General features: G+C 43.4%; 1 protein-coding gene across 3 annotated transcripts; it reads left to right on the top strand.

Moving 5' to 3' along the window:
• Positions 1 to 1,987: 1,987 nt before the first annotated feature.
• On the top strand, positions 1,988 to 22,768 carry LOC134538072 (ATP-binding cassette sub-family G member 4-like). Of its 3 annotated transcripts, none has more exons than XM_063379061.1 (12): positions 1,988 to 2,049; positions 6,079 to 6,208; positions 7,334 to 7,457; positions 10,203 to 10,392; positions 11,963 to 12,108; positions 13,090 to 13,328; positions 14,874 to 15,023; positions 15,285 to 15,400; positions 16,139 to 16,307; positions 17,393 to 17,493; positions 18,072 to 18,227; positions 19,716 to 22,767. In XM_063379061.1, exons 2-12 carry the CDS (start codon positions 6,100 to 6,102, stop codon positions 20,058 to 20,060), a joined length of 1,845 nt encoding a protein of 614 aa, XP_063235131.1. In that variant the 5' UTR covers positions 1,988 to 2,049; positions 6,079 to 6,099; the 3' UTR covers positions 20,061 to 22,767. The 3 variants fall into 3 exon arrangements, with proteins under 3 accessions (XP_063235131.1, XP_063235130.1, XP_063235129.1); XM_063379060.1 differs by having other exon boundaries at positions 1,995 to 2,049; positions 10,203 to 11,274; positions 19,716 to 22,768; XM_063379059.1 differs by having other exon boundaries at positions 1,995 to 2,049; positions 10,203 to 11,400; positions 19,716 to 22,768.
• Positions 22,769 to 23,280: the final 512 nt, after the last annotated feature.

Here is a 23,280-nt window from a genome sequence, read left to right as displayed (position 1 = left end):
CGGGTTACGGGGGTCTGGGTATACTGGGTATTGGTTAAGGGGGTCTGGGTATACTGGGAACGGGTTACGGGGGTCCGGGTATACTGGGTATTGGTTATGGGGGTCTGGGTATACTGGGTATTGGTTAAGGGGGTCTGGGTATACTGGGTATTGGTTACGGGGGTCCGGGTATACTGGGTATTGGTTAAGGATGTCTGGGTATACTGGGTACTGGTTACTGGGGCCAGCATACTGGGAACGGGTTACGGGGGTCCGGGTATACTGGGTATTGGTTATGGGGGTCTGGGTATACTGGGTATTGGTTAAGGGGGTCCGGGTATACTGGGTATTGGTTACGGGGGTCTGGGTATACTGGGTACTGGTTACTGGGGCCAGTACACTGGGAACGGGTTACGGGGGTCCGGGTACACCGGGTATTGGTTACGGGGGTCTGGGTATACCGGGTACTGGTTACTGGGGCCAGTACACTGGGAACGGGTTGCGGGGGTCCGGGTATACCGGGTATTGGTTACGGGGTCTGGGTATACCGGGTACTGGTTACTGGGGCCAGTACACTGGGAACGGGTTACGGGGGTCCGGGTATACCGGGTATTGGTTACGGGGTCTGGGTATACCGGGTACTGGTTACTGGGGCCAGTACACTGGGAACGGGTTACGGGGGTCCGGGTATACCGGGTATTGGTTACGGGGTCTGGGTATACCGGGTACTGGTTACTGGGGCCAGTACACTGGGAACGGGTTACGGGGGTCCGGGTATACCGGGTATTGGTTACGGGGTCTGGGTATACCGGGTACTGGTTACTGGGGCCAGTACACTGGGAACGGGTTACGGGGGTCCGGGTATACCGGGTATTGGTTACGGGGTCTGGGTATACCGGGTACTGGTTACTGGGGCCAGTACACTGGGAACGGGTTACGGGGGTCCGGGTACACCGGGTATTGGTTACGGGGGTCCGGGTATACCGGGTATTGGTTACGGGGTCCGGGTATACCGGGTATTGGTTACGGGGGTCTGGGTATACTGGGTACTGGTTAAGGGGGTCCGGGTATACCGGGTATTGGTTACGGGGGTCCGGGTATACCGGGTATTGGTTACGGGGGTCCGGGTATACCGGGTATTGGTTACGGGGGTCCGGGTATACTGGGTACTGGTTAAGGGGGTCTGGGTATACTGGGTATTGGTTACGGGGGTCCGGGTATACCGGGTACTGGTTACGGGGGTCCGGGTATACTGGGTACTGGTTAAGGGGGTCTGGGTATACTGGGTATTGGTTACGGGGGTCCGGGTATACCGGGTATTGGTTACGGGGGTCCGGGTATACTGGGTACTGGTTAAGGGGGTCTGGGTATACTGGGTATTGGTTACGGGGGTCCGGGTATACCGGGTATTGGTTACGGGGGTCCGGGTATACTGGGTACTGGTTAAGGGGGTCTGGGTATACTGGGTATTGGTTACGGGGGTCCGGGTATACCGGGTATCGGTTACGGGGGTCCGGGTATACTGGGTATTGGTTACTGGGGCCAGTACACTGGGAACGGGTTACGGGGGTCCGGGTATACCGGGTATTGGTTACGGGGGTCCGGGTATACCGGGTATTGGTTACTGGGGCCAGTACACTGGGAACGGGTTACGGGGGTCCGGGTATACCGGGTATTGGTTACGGGGGTCCGGGTATACCGGGTATTGGTTAAGGGGGTCTGGGTATGCTGGGTACTGGTTACTGGGGCCAGTACACTGGGAACGGGTTACGGGGGTCTGGGTATACTGGGTATTGGTTAAGGGGGTCTGGTTATACTGGGTACTGGTTAAGGGGGTCCGGGTATACCGGGTACAGAATGGCGGTGGCCGGGAGGACCAGTGCTGACGTAAGAGCGTCTCAAGGCCGCGCAGTTATCGGACCCACGTGGAGAGTGTGGGGAAAGGGGGGGACAGAAGACCACGAGTGAGGGAAAGGGGAAGGGGGGGGGATTGAGGCGGCCTGTTGCCAGTCGGCAGTCGCGAGCAGCGGTCAGCCCGTGCAGTCGCCGGACAGTCGCCTCTCTGTGCAGGTAGGCCCTTGTCGCCGTGCAGGCAGGCTGGCGTTCCACCCGGTGCTCCACAGTGCCCGGCGCGGAGTGTACCTCATGTCCGGCTGCTTGCTTGCACAAGTCTTTTACAACTTTTATTCAGAGCCTCCTTTATTTCAGAGTGTAGGACCCTAAATGTAACTATGTTTAACTGGATTTTTAAATGTAATTTTTTACTCTAACAAAATCAATTTAATTTTATTAGTACAATACACAACAGTAGAAAAAAAAACTTTTATTTGACAATTTTTCTGTTCGTTTGCAATGTGGGTTTCTTAATTATTATGAGAGCTCCTTTATCGCATGCAAACTCATGCAGAAAGCATAAACACGGATGAATAATTTAAACGTATTCATGGACTGTATGTCACGCTTCTCGCTGAGAGGTTAGGTTTGTGTTTCACTTCAAAGACTCTCGTGCACTCAGCCTCATACACTCATTGTTTACGCCATGACGACGCGTGATTGCATAATCATGTAGATAAACTAGACAAAGACCCAAAAGGCGATTTTATCAGATATTGATTTGGAAGGTACCGGGTGGGTGTTATCAGTGAGGTGCCATGACGTGACACAACTAGGGAGACATGTCCAAGTGTACAGTATTGCCAAACACTGACAGCCGCGTGCAAGGGCGGGCTCCAGCGAGTGTCCACCGCAGACTTGTCCGGTGATCGCACGGCAGTTGCAACATCCGGACAGCTCTCTTTCCCTAACCTAACTTCAACTGAGTGTGTTTGTTTGGGAGGGGTCTGGGTCAGGGAAGACTCCAGGTGCGGCCCTGTTTGTAGCCTCTACGCCTGGTCATGCTGGGTTTAAGCCATGCAGAGAGGGTAGCATGCATCTTGTGCTAGTCAGGGACTGACCAGCCATGGCAGCAACTGATGTCATGACTAACTCCCCTATCTTAGCTCTAGACCATAGCAAGTTAAGCTGGACCCAGGTAAAACCTGCACAGATACAGTGAAATGTATGGGCTAATTCATGCGAGGTTAAGTAGTGCTAGCACTCAGCAGGCATGTTCAGTGAAGGAAAAGAAGGATATGGTCCAGGAAAAAGAGCTGGTAGAGGCAGAATCTGGACATCTATAGAGCGTGCCACTCTTATATTTCACGGTAGAGAAAATGGGCGCGCTTTCTCTCTTCCAACACACGCCGCTGTCCTGGTTTCTGCGCGCACTGTTGCCATGCATCAGACGAATTTTTAAATTGAATTTTTTGGACAATAACGTTTATGCACATTGTGTAGCATCGAAATACCCCTCAGGTGGTATAACGTTTACATTCGTAAAGTGGGGTCTGTTTAGGAAAAGCATTTAAGAATTCGCTGAGGGTCAAAAAGAGTTATTATTCCGGATTAATATTTTAAAATAAATTTTTGGAGGATTTAAAAAAAGGCCGAAATACGTGTTTTCAGAGTAATTTTTAGGCATAAACCGAGTACAGATTATTGAAAGCACTGAAGGGACTTGCATTACTCCTTCACCTTAATTTATATTCCATATAATGTTGCGGTCACCGCTGAAATTTCACAGTTGTCCTGTGCGTGACGAGAAGACTGCGCGCCAGTTCAGAGTCTTGCGCTTAGAGGCGATACTACGCTATAAGCACAGCGAGCGTCGCACTTATCACCCTGCCCCAGTAACACAGATACACCCCTGGCCAAACGGGCCCCTTAATATGCTGGATGACCTATCGCGTTATCGGAGGCCATGGTAGCAAACAGCCGCTTCAAGAGTGGTAAAAGGTTTTGTTTGGTCTAGATCTAGATAGCGGAAGAAGCAACAACAACAACAACAACAACAACAACAACAACAACAACAACAACAAAATTATTATCAGGCGGGAGATGTAATACCAGTTTTGTATAAAATATGGCAGCCTCTAGCTGTGGCATCGCCCGGCTTGAGCGGCAAGAGAATGGCGTGAGTACTAGACCTGCCCTACCCTGCTGCCCTACCCTGCTGCCCTACCCTGCTGCCCTGCACTAACCTGCTGCCCTACCCTGCTGCCCTGCCCTGCCCTGCTGCTCTGCTGCTCTTCTTCTCCGTGTTCACTTTACAGCGCATCATGACGTACAAAACAAACCACACGCGATGCTTATTTACCTTGTGAAAATTACATGAAAGTTTTTGCTGTACCTATATATGGTATATATGATATCATTATAGCTAAATAACGTGGCAGATAACACGTGACAGTTTGCAAGGGAAAGAAAAAAATATATTTCTAGCACTTGCACATTGCCAGCCAGCGTGTCAGCTCTGAGGGCGTATCTGACACCTGACACCAAGTCCTTCCTGGTAGGACTGTACCTAGTGAACTATTGATAACTTTAAATAAATAATAAATAACTGCTTCAGGGGAAATTTATATTGGTTTTTATAATAAAACATAAATACAGTATAGTCTCAACTAAAATGCAAGGCCACATTAATATCGTCTACGAATACATAAACAGATCATAAATATTTTAGATGATTTTTTTTTTCCAGTAAACAAAATGAAGCTGTTTTACTTTCTTATGGTGCCAGGTATTAGAATACATGTAGTATCTGTTTTCTGCAGACCAATTTCAAAAGTATATTTTTCTGAGAAAATAATAGCCTACAAATAATTTTGATTACACTATAAATTTTTGCCCTTTTTTATTTTCACCTGAATTTTTTATTTTTGCAAAATTATTTTAGACAAAAGATTTTTTTTTTTTTTAATGTTTAAACGGGAAGAAAGAGACATAGCTGGTTATATATATATAGTGTGTGCATATCTCTAACAGCATACAAAATTATTTTCATCTAGTGTTATGGCATTGTATGCTCTTTCATGGAGGTGTATAACTTATTAAACAAAAACAATTCCCGAAACGTCGCAACTGCTGTCACTGGAAATATTCTGTGTTCGTCAGTGCTATCGTCGTTGTGTTGTACATAGTGCTTGTTCAGTTTCATCGTTGGTTCCGTTTGTCCATCCGCTTATTCAGTCTTGTTTTCTGTGAATTTTTTATCTTCATATTTTTATTTCTTTTTGATTTTCGGAATTTTTTCCATTACAAACAGGGCAAAACTGCAATGGCGTATGTCCAAAAAAAAACTGCATTAAATCAAAATTCCCCATTGCACGAATCATTTAAAGAACGTAATTTCTTTACATTATAAATATTGTTTGTCGTAAACAAACTTCACTCAGAAACATATTCAGAAGTATGTACCATTTAGACCCAAATTTTTTTTTTTCCTCTTAATTTTGGTTAGTATTAATGTATGTACCGAGGTAAATATATTTCAAAACCATGTTCACTAATCTGTATGTAACTGACAATGTAATGTTTATAAACACACATATAATATATGATGATGATGATGATGATGATGATGATGATGATGATGATGATGATGATGATGATGATGATGATGATATAAGAGCCTTCTCGGCTCCGCAACTGTCGCTTACTAGTTTGGCGCACTGCCAGATACTCCTCTGCCGTCTGGCCATGAAAACAACTGGAATGGAATGCCACGCCGCAGTCCGCAGTCCGCCACCAGGAGCGCTAGCTGTGCTGCTTGCAGCGCCGCTGGCGGAGAGCGGGTGAAAGTGCGCGACTCTCGCCCGTGGAGATCTCTGGTCCCAGTGGGTGTGCCGTGTAGCAGGCAGGAACTCCCGCCTGCGCCCAGGACCTTGGAACCAGCTCTCAGGCCGGGTTCATGAACTACGCAACACGTGTAAACACAACACAAGCATCGGCCAACTTTCACCTTCCATAATATAAGTGGGCATGTTCCGAGAACTTACAAACATGCTGACGTCATGTGCGTAGAATGTGCCCCACGTTGTTTCCGTAGCGTAAACGACGATTTCGTGGGATGAACTTGGCAAAGTGAAAGAAAAAAAGAACTTTTCAATAAATTCTTTACAACTCCATTTTATTTTCATGATGAACATGGATCAACAAAACAAGCCCGGGGAAAATGTAGTGTTTTAAGCAGGCCTGAGGGACGGCCGGCTGTTGCAGGAGGGAGCCGGCAGGGTCGGCATGGCCACGGACCCTGAGGACAGCCGGCGGGACTGGGTGGCGCGGCCTGGCGGCAACCCTGTGAACCTGCAGTTCCAGCAGCTGTCGTACAAGGCGCCGCGCCGTGAAGGTGGGTCACTGTACCTCACCCCGTCCACAACCATCTGCTTTCACTGTGCCACTGTGGGTCCATTTATTATTACGTGTTTGTCGACAGAGAATGAATTAAAAAAAAGGGGGGTTTGTCTATAAAGTCGGTTTACGGACGATAATTTTACATGATAACGTAATAAGAAAACATTGATAAAAAATTGCATACTTTTTAATTTTCAAATATTATTTACAATTTTTTGCAAATTTAATTTAAATAATTTGTTTAAATATAATCACGAACAATTAGTTTAAAGAAAGTCCACCTTAACCTGTTTGATATTATAGAAGATTTTCTCGCACGGCGGTTGGCCGGTTCTTGCACGCTCGGCTCAGCCGGAACCTGACAATTTTTTGTGCGTGCAGCCGGCGTTCATCGATTTATAAGACGTTATCACGTCAAAAATAAATATAAATTGGCTGCTCTAATCCCGCTCAACAGGTTTCCGGAGTTAAACGAGTTTTTATCCTCCCTGAAGAGTAGCTTCGAAGATAGAGGCTTCGCAGACTGGTAGGACACGCTCAGAGATTGTCGGGAGTGTCTGATTCAGTCGAAAAGTTATCCTCATATGTCTGGTTTTAATGTAAATACCCAGATATAAATAAAGGGTCCATAAAAGCTAACTTGTCTCATCATGTCAAGTTTGCAAGCCTTTCAGTCAAGTCCAGAGAAAACTTGCCACAAAATCTCGGTGCTGGAGAGAAAAAGAAAATTCTCACTTTCAGCAAACTTGCTTAATTTAAGTCAGTGACCAGCTTGAGTCAAGTTTACTTGCTTTGCGTACAAGGATGACGTGGCGGGTAAATTCTTAGTGTGGTTGAGATTAATATGTTTGTTTTGTAAACTATGTATATATAATACCCTACTCTTGTTGGGTGAAGGATGACATTTCATTATGTGTTTAGTTTTTGAAATTATATCTATATGTCACCTGTGCGTGAGGTTAATTTCAAGCTGTTTTTTTGTAAGCGTTATTTAGCGCTCTTTTCCCCTGAGATCATTCGGATCTGGATATTTTTCCTGCCAAATTTGAATAAATTTAAATGTTTGAGATCTCTAAGAGCGGTATAAAGGCAACTGAGTGATGGATGGTGTTGCTTGCAGGGAACCAAGTGAAGGAAGTGCTGAGGTCAGTGAGTGGCCAGTGTCTCGCTGGAAGACTGACCGCCATTCTGGGACCGTCTGGCGCCGGGAAGACCACTTTACTAAACATACTATCAGGATTTCGGTACGTCCGATGTTACTGCATATTCTTTGTGAAGATTATCATTCAGTATTACTGAACTGTGTACAAAAATATTTAACACTATCGTGTGCATGGATCCTAGGGACACGAAGCTTCGTGAAGTAAATTGTAGGCTTCCAAAATGATGCCAAACTCAAGGGCTCGATATTTAATGTGCAGCCCAGCATGAAATACCAACTTCTTAACATTTTAAACAGGCGAGTAAGTACCAGATCAAATCTGAATAAATCGTAACTCCAGAGTACTTGAATTTGCGACTATATACAAAGACATGATAATCTCAGTGTAAACATTAATGTTGCATATTCATTTACAAAGACAAATTAATATTCCTAGCAAAAAGAAACTTATTTATGTTATTGGCCATCCCCGTTTCTTCATGCTAGCTAGCTTAGATTTTGATGTGTTTGTCTATTGCAGACTTATTTATTTGATCTCTCGTGTTTGGCAAATAAGTGAAAACTACAGTCTTGAAGTAGTGATTCACTGGAATCCAAAAGCAGTCGTGGATGCTTCAACAAATATAAACTAATATTCCACTGTGCTAGAATGCAATCATACATCTTTAACAATAATTGATTTATCCTGTGCATGCATAGAAATAAATTTTTGCAGCTACAAATATATACTAACAAGGACCAAATCAATTTTCAGAACATCACCTGGACTAGAATCAAAAGTTACATTATTTTTCAATAATCGATAGTGAGCAGCTGTTGTAGAATTTATGTTTGTTTAGGTATTCTTAAACAATATTTTAACTCTTTCCATAATAATACCAAAAATACATGTTTATAATTTAAGATGACATAAATATTCTCACTCATCACTGGCCTTCCCACCATAAGAGCTCTCTTTACACCTGGTATTGACCACCCTATTGTGGCGTAGGTTTCCCTACGGCCACTAATTTGGTATTTATTTTAATCATATTATGTTTGTTTTGTTGTATATACTTTATTTAATTCGGTTTTATGACTAATATTTTTTATTTATTTCTTCTGGTTGATCTTTTATACTTAACATTAAATTTTGGTGGAATGCTTAAGAAGTTGGCCAAGAGTTTAAAATAAACTATACAAGTCTAGAAGGTGTGAGATTTAAAATTGTTATTTTAAGTTTTTATTCCTTAGTTTTACTTAGTGCTAAGGTTTTAAGTAATAATATTAAATCTATATAATAGTTATTCAGAAGTGGGGACGTAGAAACTTTTATATCCTTTTTTAACGTGTGTGAGCTTAAAACAGTTTAGTGTGTGGTTCATCTGCTCGCCATTCTAGCGCGCCGTTGGGTGTGAAGAGAAATGGGATTGTGTGTGAAGTAACCAACACGTGACCTTCACATTGGCTGTGACGGAGTGCGCGACCTCGTCCGCGCTGGTGGTGAAATAGTGACCGTGCCTATGCCTTAATAAGGAAACAGTTTAAAGTTATTCGGGATAGTTTCAATGAATTCTCACAAATTTCGCACGTCATGGGAATGCAACATTTTGAGCTGGTTTCGCCCTGGAACGGTCGACTGGTGGATGTAGAAAGTAGTTCGCCATGAGTCGACATGACCTGCTTGCTTGAAGAGACATTTACGTAGACACGCACGCAAGTACTTTGAACGTCGTATCAGTTGTGCGAGTAAGTGTCACCCCGCATCTGCTATGAGCTACGGTGAAATTTAATGGCCGTATCATCACGTCGAGACAGACTGGCGTGAATTTTCTTTAGAAATCTGTCAGCATATTAAACAGTTCCCTGAAATCAGCACTGCAAGGCTGGTGGTTCAGCGCAAGTCTTCTTTCCCTTCCGAATTTGTTCTCCTGAAGACAGATGAACCATCAGACACCAAATCATTGAAGGTTGCCTAACCCCTCGTCAAGCTTGTGCGGCTCTTGTCACGTGATCAGAAGCAGTCACGTGACCGAGACGGGAGCGGGAGTCACCACGTGACAAGTCACGTGTCTTGAAAATAGTTCAGCGGTGTTTCCTTCCGCCTGCATTCTGCACTGCTCTGGAACGGCGGAGAGGCGCGGACTGGACAGTATCTACAGGTCGTCTCGGGCGATATACAGACAGAGAGCAACGCAGACCATCAGAGCAAGAGAGAGCAACACAACCGACAGAGAGAGAATGACGTCACCGTGCTGTCACGCCGCGCTGTTCGTTGCCTGACACTACAACGTCACGCTGCCCGAAGAAATGGGACTTCAGCCTCTGCACCTGGTGAGAAGTTGAACACTTGTATTCTTCACTTCTGACTTAGTCCGATCGAGGCGGACCAATCAGCGCCAGCCAGAAGGGACAGTGCAGAGGTGGAGCAAGGTAACCAGCCAGCTCAGCGGCGGAGGTAATTCGCCCAACGCGTTGTAATTCGCGGAACGATTTGAACGCAAAACTCGCTCATCGGAATTCTTAACCTTAATTGCATAGGGTAGCACCTGATGTTTGAAAATTCTCGCCGGCGACATTACAGAATTTTTAGTCGCCAGGCACGTGAAGAAGCGAGTGAGTAAGCGCCATTAAATGAGCAGAACATTCATTCTACTCACAGAACAAGCATCTGCTATCGCTAACTTTCATCTTCCAGTGTTTTTAACATCACTTCTTGGTTGTACCTGATTCACAAAAGTCATTGTAGGTCTACTCTTGGTGGAACATGTACAGTGCCGTGGTTGAAATGGCCTCCATGTGGGAATGTGGTGTGTAAGCTCTGAGGCCGGTGATCGACGTGCTGCAGGACAACTGGGGTGGCTGGCGCTGTGTTGGTCAACGGACAGAGAAGACACCTTGAGAAGTTCCGTCGGCAGTGCTGCTACATCGCGCAGGAGTTCGCAATGTTGCCCGCGCTGACGGTATGGGAGACCATGGAGGTGGCAGCAGGTCTCAAGCTCGGGAGACAACTGAGGTCCATCTCCAAGCGTAGTGTGGTGAGTGTCATGTCTCCAGCACTGTATCATTCAATGTTGCCCGCGCTGACGGTGTGGGAGACCATGGAGGTGGCAGCAGGTCTCAAGCTCGGGAGACAACTGAGGTCCATCTCCAAGCGTAGTGTGGTGAGTGTCATGTCTCCAGCACTGTATCATTCAATGTTGCCCGCACTGACGGTATGGGAGACCATGGAGGTGGCAGCAGGTCTCAAGCTCGGGAGAAAACTGAGGTCCATCTCCAAGCGTAGTGTGTTGAGTGTCATGTCTCCAGCACTGTATCATTCACTGTTGCCCGCGCTGACGGTATGGGAGACCATGGAGGTGGCAGCAGGTCTCAAGCTCGGGAGACAACTGAGGTCCATCTCCAAGCGTAGTGTGGTGAGTGTCATGTCTCCAGCACTGTATCATTCAATGTTGCCCGCGCTGACGGTGTGGGAGACCATGGAGGTGGCAGCAGGTCTCAAGCTCGGGAGACAACTGAGGTCCATCTCCAAGCGTAGTGTGGTGAGTGTCATGTCTCCAGCACTGTCTCATTCACTGTTGCCCGCGCTGACGGTATGGGAGACCATGGAGGTGGCAGCAGGTCTCAAGCTCGGGAGACAACTGAGGTCCATCTCCAAGCGTAGTGTGGTGAGTGTCATGTCTCCAGCACTGTATCATTCAATGTTGCCCGCACTGACGGTATGGGAGACCATGGAGGTGGCAGCAGGTCTCAAGCTCGGGAGACAACTGAGGTCCATCTCCAAGCGTAGTGTGTTGAGTGTCATGTCTCCAGCACTGTCTCATTCACTGTTGCCCGCGCTGACGGTATGGGAGACCATGGAGGTGGCAGCAGGTCTCAAGCTCGGGAGACAACTGAGGTCCATCTCCAAGCGTAGTGTGGTGAGTGTCATGTCTCCAGCACTGTATCATTCAATGTTGCCCGCGCTGACGGTGTGGGAGACCATGGAGGTGGCAGCAGGTCTCAAGCTCGGGAGACAACTGAGGTCCATCTCCAAGCATAGTGTGGTGAGTGTCATGTCTCCAGCACTGTATCATTCACTGTTGCTCATGCTGACGGTGTGGGAGACCATGTCCGTACTCGGAGATGTCTGGATTGGATTTCCAGCCTCCTCTCTCATTTAACACGCTATATTTATTGTCTTTTTTTTTTTTTTAGAGAAGTGTCTTTGGTTCTTTAGATTCACGCAAATGACATATTTGGATAACTCTACTTTGTGTGTATGTGTACGAAAAACATTCTTCTATTTTTATGTTAGCAATATTTATGTACAAAGCTGAAGTGACTCTGTTATTAACTTTGTGGAATTGTGTGTTGTATTTTTGCTGATCACTCAGAAGGAAATATTTTATGCCTTATAAACTTCAAGCTAATTGATCATCTTCATTTAATGCATATGTTTAATAGCCATGTTCATCAAATCATTATTTAATTCAGTGACAAAGGGAATATGTAACTCAATTATATCTAAAACACGTTTCTTGATTGATACAAGAAATGTAGGTGCATCACCAGAACGATTTTCAAAGATATTATTCTTCAACAAATGTAATCTTCTTTTGTTGGCAGATTGAGGAGATCCTGGAACTGTTAGGACTGTCAAACACCTGCGACACAAAAGTCAGTTCGCTCTCTGGAGGAGAGAAGAAGAGGCTCTCACTGGCTGTGGAGCTAATTACCAATCCACCTGTCATGTTCTTTGATGAGCCAACCAGGTAATGTTCAAAACTTTAGTGTTATAACCAGTTTATTCTTAGGGAAAAAAATGTTTGTTAGGAAGGAAATAAAGTATTCACTCTGTTGATTTGTAAATTGTTTAAAATTCAACTTGACTTAAACCACAAATGTGATTCAGGAACTCGATTACACAGTCATTTCGCAGCGGGCTGGACAGCTGCTCCTGAGTGCACCTGCTGGTAGATGACTGAAGGTAGTGGTGGTGTCACGCAGCGGGCTGGACAGCTGCTCCTGAGTGCACCTGCTGGTAGATGACTGAAGGTAGTGGTGGTGTGACGCAGCGGGCTGGACAGCTGCTCCTGAGTGCACTTGCTGGTAGATGACTGAAGGTAGTGGTGGTCTCACGCAGCAGGCTGGAAGCTGCTCCTGAGTGCAGTTGCTTGTAGATGACTGAAGGTAGTGGTGGTGTGACGCAGCGGGCTGGACAGCTGCTCCTGAGTACACCTGCTTGTAGATGACTGAAGGTAGTGGTGGTGTGACGCAGCGGGCTGGACAGCTGCTCCTGAGTGCACTTGCTGGTAGATGACTGAAGGTAGTGGTGGTCTCACGCAGCAGGCTGGAAGCTGCTCCTGAGTGCAGTTGCTTGTAGATGACTGAAGGTAGTGGTGGTGTGACGCAGCGGGCTGGACAGCTGCTCCTGAGTACACCTGCTGGTAGATGACTGAAGGTAGTGGTGGTGTGACGCAGCGGGCTGGACAGCTGCTCCTGAGTGCACCTGCTGGTAGATGACTGAAGGTAGTGGTGTTGTCACGCAGTGGGCTGGACAGCTGCTCCTGAGTGCACCTGCTTGTAGATGACTGAAGGTAGTGGTGGTGTGACGCAGCGGGCTGGACAGCTGCTCCTGAGTGCACCTGCTGGTATATGACTGAAGGTAGTGGTGTTGTCACGCAGTGGGCTGGACAGCTGCTCCTGAGTGCACCTGCTTGTAGATGACTGAAGGTAGTGGTGGTGTGACGCAGCGGGCTGGACAGCTGCTCCTCGGCGCAGGTGATCAGTCACCTGAAGATGCTGGCCGTGGGAGGCCACACCGTCACCTGTGTGGTGCACCAGCCCAGCTCTCGGCTGTTCGGCATGTTCGACGACGTGCTGGTGCTGTCGGAGGGCCGCTGCCTGTACTGCGGCCCCGTGGAGCTCATGCTGGAGGCCTTCGGCGCCGCGGGCTTCCAGTGCCCGCAGTACTACAACCGCGCGGACTTCGGCGAGTAACCAGTACCAGTAACCAGTAACAAGTAACAAGTAACAAGTAACCAGTAACCAGTAACAAGTAACCAGTAACCAGTAACCACTAACTAGTAAAAAGTAACCAGTAACCATTAAAAAGTAACCAGTAACAAGTAACCAGTAACTAGTAACCAGCAATTAGTAACCAGTTACCAGTAACCAGTAACAAATAATTATTAACCAGTAAAAAGTAACCAGTAATTAGTAACCAGTAACACATAACGAGTAACCAGTAACAAGTACCCAGTATACAGTAACCAGTATACAGTAACCAGTAACCAGTTACCAGTAACCAGTAACAAGTATTTAGTATCCAGTCAAAAGTAACCAGTAATCAGTAACATGTAATTAGTAACCAGTAAAAAGTAACCAGTAATCAGTAACCAGTAACACGTAACGAGTAACCAGTAACAAGTACCCAGTATACAGTAACCAGTATACAGTAACCAGTTACCAGTAACCAGTACCTAACAAGTAATTAGCATCCAGTCAAAAGTAACCAGTAACCAGTAACCAGTAACACGTAACCAGTAACCAGTAACCAGTAACCAGTAACCAGTAACAAGTAATTAGTAACCAGTAAAAAGTTACCAGTAATCAGTAACCAGTAACATGTAACGTGTAACCAGTAACAAGTACCCATTATACAGTAAAAAGTATACAGTAACCAGTAACCAGTTACCAGTTACCAGTAACCAGAAACAAGTAATTAGTATCCAGTCAAAAGTAACCAGTAACACGTAACCAGTAGCCAGTAACCAGTAACCAGTAACATGTAATAAGTAACCAGTAACATGTAATAAGTAACCAGTAACCAGTAACCAGTAACTAGTAACTAGTAACCAGTAACCAGTCTCCCTCATGGATGTCTTTTACTGCGTGCTCTGCAGGATAGCATTGCTGCTGGGTGCACCGGGGCAGTCGAGACAACTTTGTTTTGGGTATTTGCACGTGAATAGCTTAATTCATAGAGATTAAACATCTCTGCTTTATTTTTACACACCATTTAAAATACATTATGGCGTTAGTCACAAATTAATTTCATGTTTATACCATCCATGCCACATAAAGATATTCGAATGTAAAGTCCAAGATTATTGAAAATGTATATTAACAATGTTTAAAATTTTTTTAATATACTTTCATGTTAAACTTATTGAAAAACATAAAAAAAATATATATAAACAGATAATCTTCATGGATTAGTGCTGCGTATTTTAAAAGAGCTGCAGTAATTATTTTTTGAGCGACAACCCCTTTTTCCCATCACATTTTCCTGTGCCAAATTTTCTCATAAAAACTCTTACCCTAAACACTAATTTTGTTACATATATGTTTATGTATGTCCCTTATATACATTACATACATCGATGAAGGCAGGAGAAGATATTTTGAAAGCTGAATTGTCAGAATAATTGTGAGAGCCAAAAATAGAAATAGGAAAGTACTCTGTTGTGTATTTATGTAATAAGAGAGTATTGTGCAGTGGAACTAATTTACTCTGTAACTGTCCAACTTACAGCTATAGAAGTCGCATACAGAGAAAGAGGGGGAAACTTGGACTGTCTCGTCACCAACAACACCGAATATCATTCACATGCGCTCAAGAGACTCACAAATAAAGACGAAATATCCGGGTCAGAAAATAGCCAAGATATTTCCGATGAAACAGGTGAGTGGCATTGTCAATTTCAGCATTAGCATTCTAGAATACTATCTTCAGATATTTACCACTCAATGGATGTAGTTCACTGTAAATAAATCTCTGCGTGAACATAAACATACTTGAGGTGTGAGTGATACAGGTGATGTGTGAGTGTAAGTGATGTATGTGATGTGTTGGGTGTGAGTGAGGCAGGTGATGTGTGAGTGTGAGTGTGAGTGATGCAGGCCCACCCAGTAGAGACCCGCACAGACTGTGTTGTGTTTGCAGCGGCCATGCTGCGGCGAGATGCAGTAGACAGCAGGACTTCGCCCTACGCAGCCAGCACGGCGCTACAGTTCTGGATAGTTCTCAGGAGGTCCCTTATATGCACATTCAGGGACACGGTGAGTCCAAGTGCGGCATGTACCTAACCAACTTAGATCTTTGACACTAGTTATGTATTTATGGCCTCTGTTTGGTCAGAAAGGTTTTGCTGGCATGATGGCACAGGTCTGCTTGTCCTGCAGTTGAAATCGCATGCTGGCACAGACAAACCCTCTTCCCTTCCACAATGAAGTTTGACCATGTTGCCCGTTATTATCCATCTTCACTATACATTTCTCAATCTCTCTACGACATAATGATGTTGAACTAGGAATTTTTACTGAATGTTATGTTGTCAGTGACCACTTTTAGAATCAGATCTCTTGTTATGTTGCTGATTGTCAATTCTTTCAAACTGACAGTTATATCTAAATAATGTACTCTCTTTTGCAATCTCTCCTATGCTACATCTGACCCCATGAAATCATGACGTATCTCAAATGGATGGACAAGAATCCACGAGTACGTAAGAGTACTGCCGAGTGTTGCTGAGCTGCTGCCGAGTGTTGCTGAGCTGCTGCCGAGTGTTGCAGAGCTGCTGCCGAGTGTTGCTGAGCTGCTGCCGAGTGTTGCTGAGCTGCTGCCGAGTGTTTCTGAGCTGCTGCCGAGTGTTGCAGAGCTGCTGCCGAGTGTTGCAGAGCTGCTGCCGAGTGTTGCAGATCTGTTGCCAAGTGTTGCTGAGCTGCTGCGGAGTGTTGTTGAGCTGCTGTCGAGTGTTGCTGAGCTGCTGAATGTTGTTCGACTGCTCTGTGTTGCAGCACTTGGCTCAGATCAGGCTCCTGGCGCACGTCTTGATAGCCCTCGTCTTGGGAGCCGTGTACTACGACATCGGCAACGACGCTGCGAAAGTCGCCAGCAACATGTCTCTGCTGTTCTTCTTCCTCATGTTCCTGTACTTCTCGAGCGCCATGCCGACCGTCCAGACGTGTGAGTGCGTGTGCTTTTCTCTGGGTTCGCAGGTCGTGTTCAGGCACAAGTGTTGTGATCTAGGGTGTTTCAAGGTCATATTAATAAACCATAATCTAGATAGCATAGTCAAATAATCCTTGTAGTGAAGAGGAGTACCCACACCATGATAAGCCTACCCAAGTCAGACACCTGCCTGGGAACGGCCTCTAAAGTAATTTAAAAAATTAAAATATTATTTTTTTAATTTTTTTCTAATTTTTGATTTTGAATTTTGTCGCTGTTCCTTAAATCAAGTGCCCTGAAAAGCAGAGCAAAACAATAGAATACCTACACAAAATTTAAGGTAATAACCAAACGCAATCACCTTATTAGAAGAAATTAATGCAACTAGAAAATACGTTCAACACTTTATTCAAAATTAACTCTGAGTTTGAACTTGGTTCCTGTAGCATGCAATGTATCAGCCCGTATTCAATAAGAGCTACAACATATTTACTAATACTGTATATATGTACCACACTTACAATTACCGCGAATACCTTACTCGTCACTATACCGAAAAGCTAATAATTAAATTTTAACCATAAATATCATAATTATTCCAAACATTTTAAAAAAACTTTTATTTTGTGAAAAATTTACATTCAAACTCAAGTGAAATATCGATCTGTAGGAAAATATCATTTTGCTTTTTTTGAAGTTTTTTATACCTAATAAGTCGAGAACTACTGGTACATTTTAAACAATACTTTGTATTTTTTCTAGCTTAAATTTAACTTACCAAGTAATATATATATCATCACCATACGTTTTTAAATTTTAAAATTTTGTTTTTATTTTGGTTGCTTTAAAACACTTTAATACGTGTTATTAAAATATAACTGTCAGTTTAATGTATAAGTTAATTTTTAGGTATATTATGCAAAACAAATTAATTTGGGCATTGAACTCATATTACATAGAATATGTGCTCAAATTTCAATATAGCAATTTTAATTCAAATTGTATGTAGTTCCTCAAAAATACGATGGAAACCAGATAACTGATTTTAGTTTCTGTATTGTCACGATTTACTTTAATTGGTCTGTTATTTTTCTTTACAGTTCCTATGGAAAGAGAAGTATTTTTGAGGGAACACCTTAATAACTGGTACTCGATCTTGTCATACTACCTCGCGAAAATCATGGCGGAATTTCCTTTACAAGTAAGTATTAAAACGTTATTTTAGCTTAATCGTGTTAATGATGCGTTAGTAAAAAGATGTGTATTTACTAAAATTTAAAAATTATATATCTTGTTTGTTTAGAAAATGCTTTGAAATCACACAATTTTTTTGTTGCTAAACATTACATCAGAATGAAGTAGCTTGGCTTCAGGGTTGTAGCCGTGTCCATGGAAAATAATTCACCGACGTTTCGGTCACCATCATCAGGGAGCAGTTCCCTACCTAGGTATTTGCCAAGGAAATGGCTACAACCTAGTTAGGTAACTGCTCCCTGATGATGGCGACTGCAATGTCGACCGAAACGTCAACCCAGAAGCCAAGCTACTTCAGACAGTGGCCGTGAAAGCCTGCGAACATTATTAATTACATCAGAATGTTGTATATACTGGAACATTGGTTATTACATAATTCTGGTACTGCAAAAAAATTGTTAGTAATGGACTTCGCTATGTGCCGTTGAGGGCCATCCCTGCTGATAGCGGCGCTGTGGCTGGTGTGCAAGATGCCACAGTGGAGCAGCAGCTGGCAGGAGGTTGAGGACCATGAACTGCCCACAGGTGGTGTGTCCCACTCTCTTCCTGCTGTGCAGCTACTTCCTGAGCGCGCAGCCCAACCAGGTGGTCCGCTTCGCCCTGATGTGGCTGGTGTGTGTGCTGATGACTGTGATGGCGCACACCATGGGACTCGTCATCGGCGCCATCTTCAATTCGCAGGTTAGTCCTGGACATCCGAGTATCTGGCATTTCTGAAGTCCGCAGAGGCCATACATAGCATGTCCATTATCCTTTTGAGGTATGAAACTTCCTTGTTCCAGGCTCTGACATCAACATTCATCATCCAATTACATCTTTGAAAATTAAATGTTTTCATAAAACATGATTTTGCCTGCTAGTTGCAACTAAAGGGAAAGTAAATAAAACAGTTGTATACTGACATTCAAAGATTTTCATATTTGAGAAATTCACTTCAGTTTTGGGATGCAAATAAAAAGTTCTGACTCTGTCATAAGTTATGAACCATTTAAGCAGCCCCATTCTTATCTGCATGTACATATTTACATATCATTGTGCCCAAGCCTAGGTCGGTATTCCAAGACACAAAAATAAGGTTTTAGGTGTTGAACATGTGACTCATTAACCTTAACTATATTCCTAGCGCACGATAGGACACAGCCAGTCCTTTATTTTTAGGCAATAGATTTTGGTGTCCTAACTCTTGCTGTTCTGATTTCAAAATTACCCGCATGCACAGAGCTCATTTTTTTTGATGATTTCGTCCCGATGGCTGAATCGCATCTGGTGCCATTAATTTGTGTATAGTTGCTTGGCTTCTGAGTTGTAACCGCATCCACGGCGAATATATCACCGACTTTTCCATCGACATTGCAGTCACAATCATCAGGGTAGAGTACCTACTGAGGTTATTCACCTTGGACTCTGCTACAACCCAGAAGTCAAGCAATTTCAGACAATGGCTGTGAAAGCCTGCGATCTTTATTAACTTGTATATAGTCATTTTTATGATCATTGGGGGACATTCCAAGCGTGTTTTTGTCCAAATGAAACTTTGATATTGAGAAACTATTCTGGAATACATTTTGTACACTTTAATCGTCATAACAAGACATAATCGCAACTTTAATAGCACGTGAGAAAATTAAAATCACGCATTTTAACTCGCACGATCGTGCTTCTATCTGTAGGATATTTGGCATAGAAAATGTATCGATGGTTGCCAAACGTCCGCTAGAATGCATTGAAGTCAGTTTCTAGCCTCGCGCAGGGCTCTGTTTATTAAAACGGTTGCTTTTTCGTTACCTAACTGGGATTGGGTTTGGACACGTTCTGGAATACGGTTTGCGTGTTAGGTTACAGTTGTATCCCAACAAGGTAGTGTTTATTCACTACCTTACCCGAATGTCTTGGAATACTGCCCTAACTAATGCTTACAAATAATGTACCCTTAAATTCATATTTAAATGTACTGGGCAAAACTGCATCAATGCCTCGAAAATGGCCCTGCTGGATTTAAATCAGGGAAAACCTAAATAAGAGAAGCTGGCACAGGTCTCAACACAGGGTGTTTCCAAATGTGAGAACTGTGTTTCACCACTGTGCCACACCAACCGGTGTGAGCCCGTGAGAGCAGGGACGAGTGGGCATGATCTGCGGAAGCCTTGACGTAGAGCTCGATGTTTGCAGCTTGGCGTGTTCCTGGTCGCAGCCGTCAACATCCCCATGCTGCTGTTCTCCGGGTTCTTCATGCGCCTGGGCGAGATGCCGTGGCTCGTGCGAGGGCTCGCGCACCTCAGCTACTACCGCTACGCCTTCGAGGCGGCCATGCTCACCACCTACGGCTATGGCCGCGCCGGACTCGACTGCTCGCAGCCTTACTGCCAGTACCGCAGCCCGGACAAGCTGCTGCAAGACATGGGCATGGAGAACGCCAGCCTCGCCGTCGATGTGGCCGCCCTCGCCGCGTGGACCCTCTTCCTGCAGGCTGGGTTCCTGCTGGTGCTGTGTCTGGCTGTGCGGTCCTCGCAGTGACTGCCACTAGTGCCACAGCACTACTGCCAGTACCGCAGCCCGGACAAGCTGCTGCAAGACATGGGCATGGAGAACGCCAGCCTAGCTGTCGATGTGGCCGCCCTCGCCGCGTGGACCCTCTTCCTGCAGGCTGGGTTCCTGCTGGTGCTGTGTCTGGCTGTGCGGTCCTCGCAGTGACTGCCACTAGTGCCACAGCACTACTGCCAGTGCCACTGCCCTGACAAGCTGCCTCTGGCAATTGGAGTCCTGCCAGATTCTCGCCAGAACCACGCCTTCAAGCCAGCCACCTGTGTTCTGTCTCTAGCCATGCACGTTTTGCAGTGAACGTCTTCTCCTTCTAAACGAACAGGATTTCTGGTACCGTAGTTGCTGTACCACTTAGGTCAACTACCTCTGTCACTTAAAGAAAACAGCCAAACTCTTAACACATTAAAGAACTGTAGCAGTTATTTTTTACGCCACTAGCCAATCTGTGGAAGCCAGCCATAATGTTTTGTAACTAAGTTCATGCAACAAATGGCAATATTTAAACAATTTTTATTTTATTTGCTCCTGGTTAACTAATAGTAGCATTCATAATGTAGCAATATCTTTACAATGGAGTACCCATTAATCATATAAATAATTATAATATATATATATATATATATATATATATACACATTTACACAGACACTAGAAATGTTTGCACAAGTGTTTGCAAGTACACTTGTTGCACATAAAGCAACACCAAACTTTCAGGCTATGTTTCATGGTGAAATTAGTAGCACAAACTTATATATATATATATATATATATATTTGTACTACAAAGTGTTTCCTGTATTTCCTCTGAAACAATAATTTATAGCTTAGAATTTAAAGAACATGTTTCAGGCAGTAAACATATTGTAAATAATAGTCACTCCAATTTTGAAAACCTCTTACTGACATAAATCTGTTTACTAAAATATTATTCTATTCTTAAACATGCTATGTCATTATCAATGTGTTTACATACATAATGGCTATGATTTTAAGAAGGTTTTATTTAATCTAAGTGGGTACTGTATCAATTACTAAAACTTCCTTAGGTAAGCCTATGTCAAACACTTATTGAAAACAGTGTAGACTGATGCATTATTAATCAATTGTATAAATAAGAAATATCAAAAATTATCTGTTATCTTAGTTATCCAAATATTACCTTTATATGTATAAAACAACTGGCAATTCACATCAATTTCCACTGTAGATTAATGTTTTCACAGAGCCTATTAATTATGACTTTTTTCACTAATTGCTTCTCCTGTGTGGTTGTACAAAAATCTATTAGTAAATATAAGTTACTCTCCCAATTTTCCAGGATTGCACGCATGCTTTCAGTATTGGGAATAAGTACCCCTGATTCTCACAGAGCACAATAATGCTACACAATCTATCGCATTGTACCCTCCTCAGCATGATAGATGCAGGATGAGGGTGACCTTAAATTGTCTAAAAACTGCATCACTCCTCTATTCACCAGAAGACTGCATTCCCTCACAATGAAAGATGTGGTGTGGAGGAAATCTTGGATGATATAGATAGTCTACATTGTTTTCATTAAGTGATTCATAGGATTACATTAGAAGAAAGTATTAATATATATTGTAATGCCTAATTATAAATTTAAATAACATTATCAATATCATTAAATTCCTATTTATACACAAAGTGATCATTACAAAGAACTTTTAAGAATGAAATCATATTTTAGAAACAATGTTTGTGTTGGTATAAGGTTTTAATAAATGTAGTTGACTTAAGTTTTAAAGTATGCTTACTCCTCTACTCACTGCAATACTGCACCTCCTTACAATGCTAGCCAGAGTGTGAGAGAGATTTAGACTGGTATAAAACTTGCCTTAACACTGTATTAAAAGAACCTAGCATGATAGCCGTAGGTTGGGGGCAACATTGAATGGTCTAGAACACACCTCACTCCTCTACTCACCGAAACACTGCACCCCTTCAATATGACCACCGCAGGTTGGGGGTGACCTTGGATGGCCTAGAACCTGCCTCACTTCTCTACTCACATAAATAATTCATCACTCTCGGTAACACAGATGAAGGTTGGGGGCGACCTTGGATGGTCTTGAACCAATTTCTGGGCGTAATGGTATTACTGTAAACAATAGATGCGCATAATGTCATAAATAACATACTTTTGTTGATTGTTGTTATTTTATTTTTTACCTGATACTTTAGCTTCTTTTGTTGAATTAAAAAATGAATTCATTTTGATTACAAAGTATTTATCCTGAACTCTAGTCATTGGTGTAAGCACAATAGAAGCTGAGGTTAATGGCTCAAAGCTGTTCTAGCAGAGCGAGTGAGTTGCAACACGGAGTGGTGGCGATACTCCTTTCTCCCTGACTTCTCCGTGAACTCCAAGATTCGAAAACCTGGGAGCTATACCATGAGCTTATTATGTTTAGTTTTTCATTATCAGTTTGCCGATAAAATTTACTAGCAACTCCTCTTACACTTCCAATACAATATGTTATGTTTTACAGCAGACAACCTGCAATGGACCATGCATCAGCTGGTAGTAATTTTTTTTTTACTTAATGTGGCTTATAATTGTTGTTTAATTTTTAATGCTCTTTTTTTGTCATAATTTTAATATTCAAGAATTAATTTTGTTACAATAATTTTATACAACCAATAAATTGTTTTATGAAAAACTGTGTATTTTTTTAATAACCAGAAAATGTAATTTCGCAATGAACCAAGGTGCCTCAAGAGCTGTGGGAGTCGCCACCAACAGCCCAGGCCAGCACGTGCCTGAGCTCTGCGGAGGAACAGTGTGTGACTGGCTCCGAGCATCGCACCTGCAAGGGATGTGCCAAAAACAAATTTGATCATTTTCTCTTTACTTAGAAGCTTTATTATAAATAAAAAAAGGGGGTTGTCTGTAAAGTCGGTTTACGGACGATAATTTTACGTGATAACGTCATAAGAAAACATTGATGATAAATTGCATACTTTTTAATTTTTCAAATATTATTTACAGTTTTTGTAATTTTAATTTAAATAATTTGTTTAAATATAATCACGAACAATTAGTTATAGAAATACTCTGAAATCAAATCAATGCCAATAAATTGTTAATTTGAAATGACGAAATTGGACAAAAAAATATATATTTTTTTTAAATTGCTGCTTTTAAAAAGCTCGCCTTAACCTGTTTGATA

This window comes from Bacillus rossius, chromosome 13 (genome assembly GCF_032445375.1).
Source record: "Bacillus rossius redtenbacheri isolate Brsri chromosome 13, Brsri_v3, whole genome shotgun sequence".
Taxonomy (NCBI): domain Eukaryota; kingdom Metazoa; phylum Arthropoda; class Insecta; order Phasmatodea; family Bacillidae; genus Bacillus; species Bacillus rossius.
Note: the sequence above shows the minus strand (reverse complement) of the source record. Positions and strands in the feature narration are given on the sequence as shown.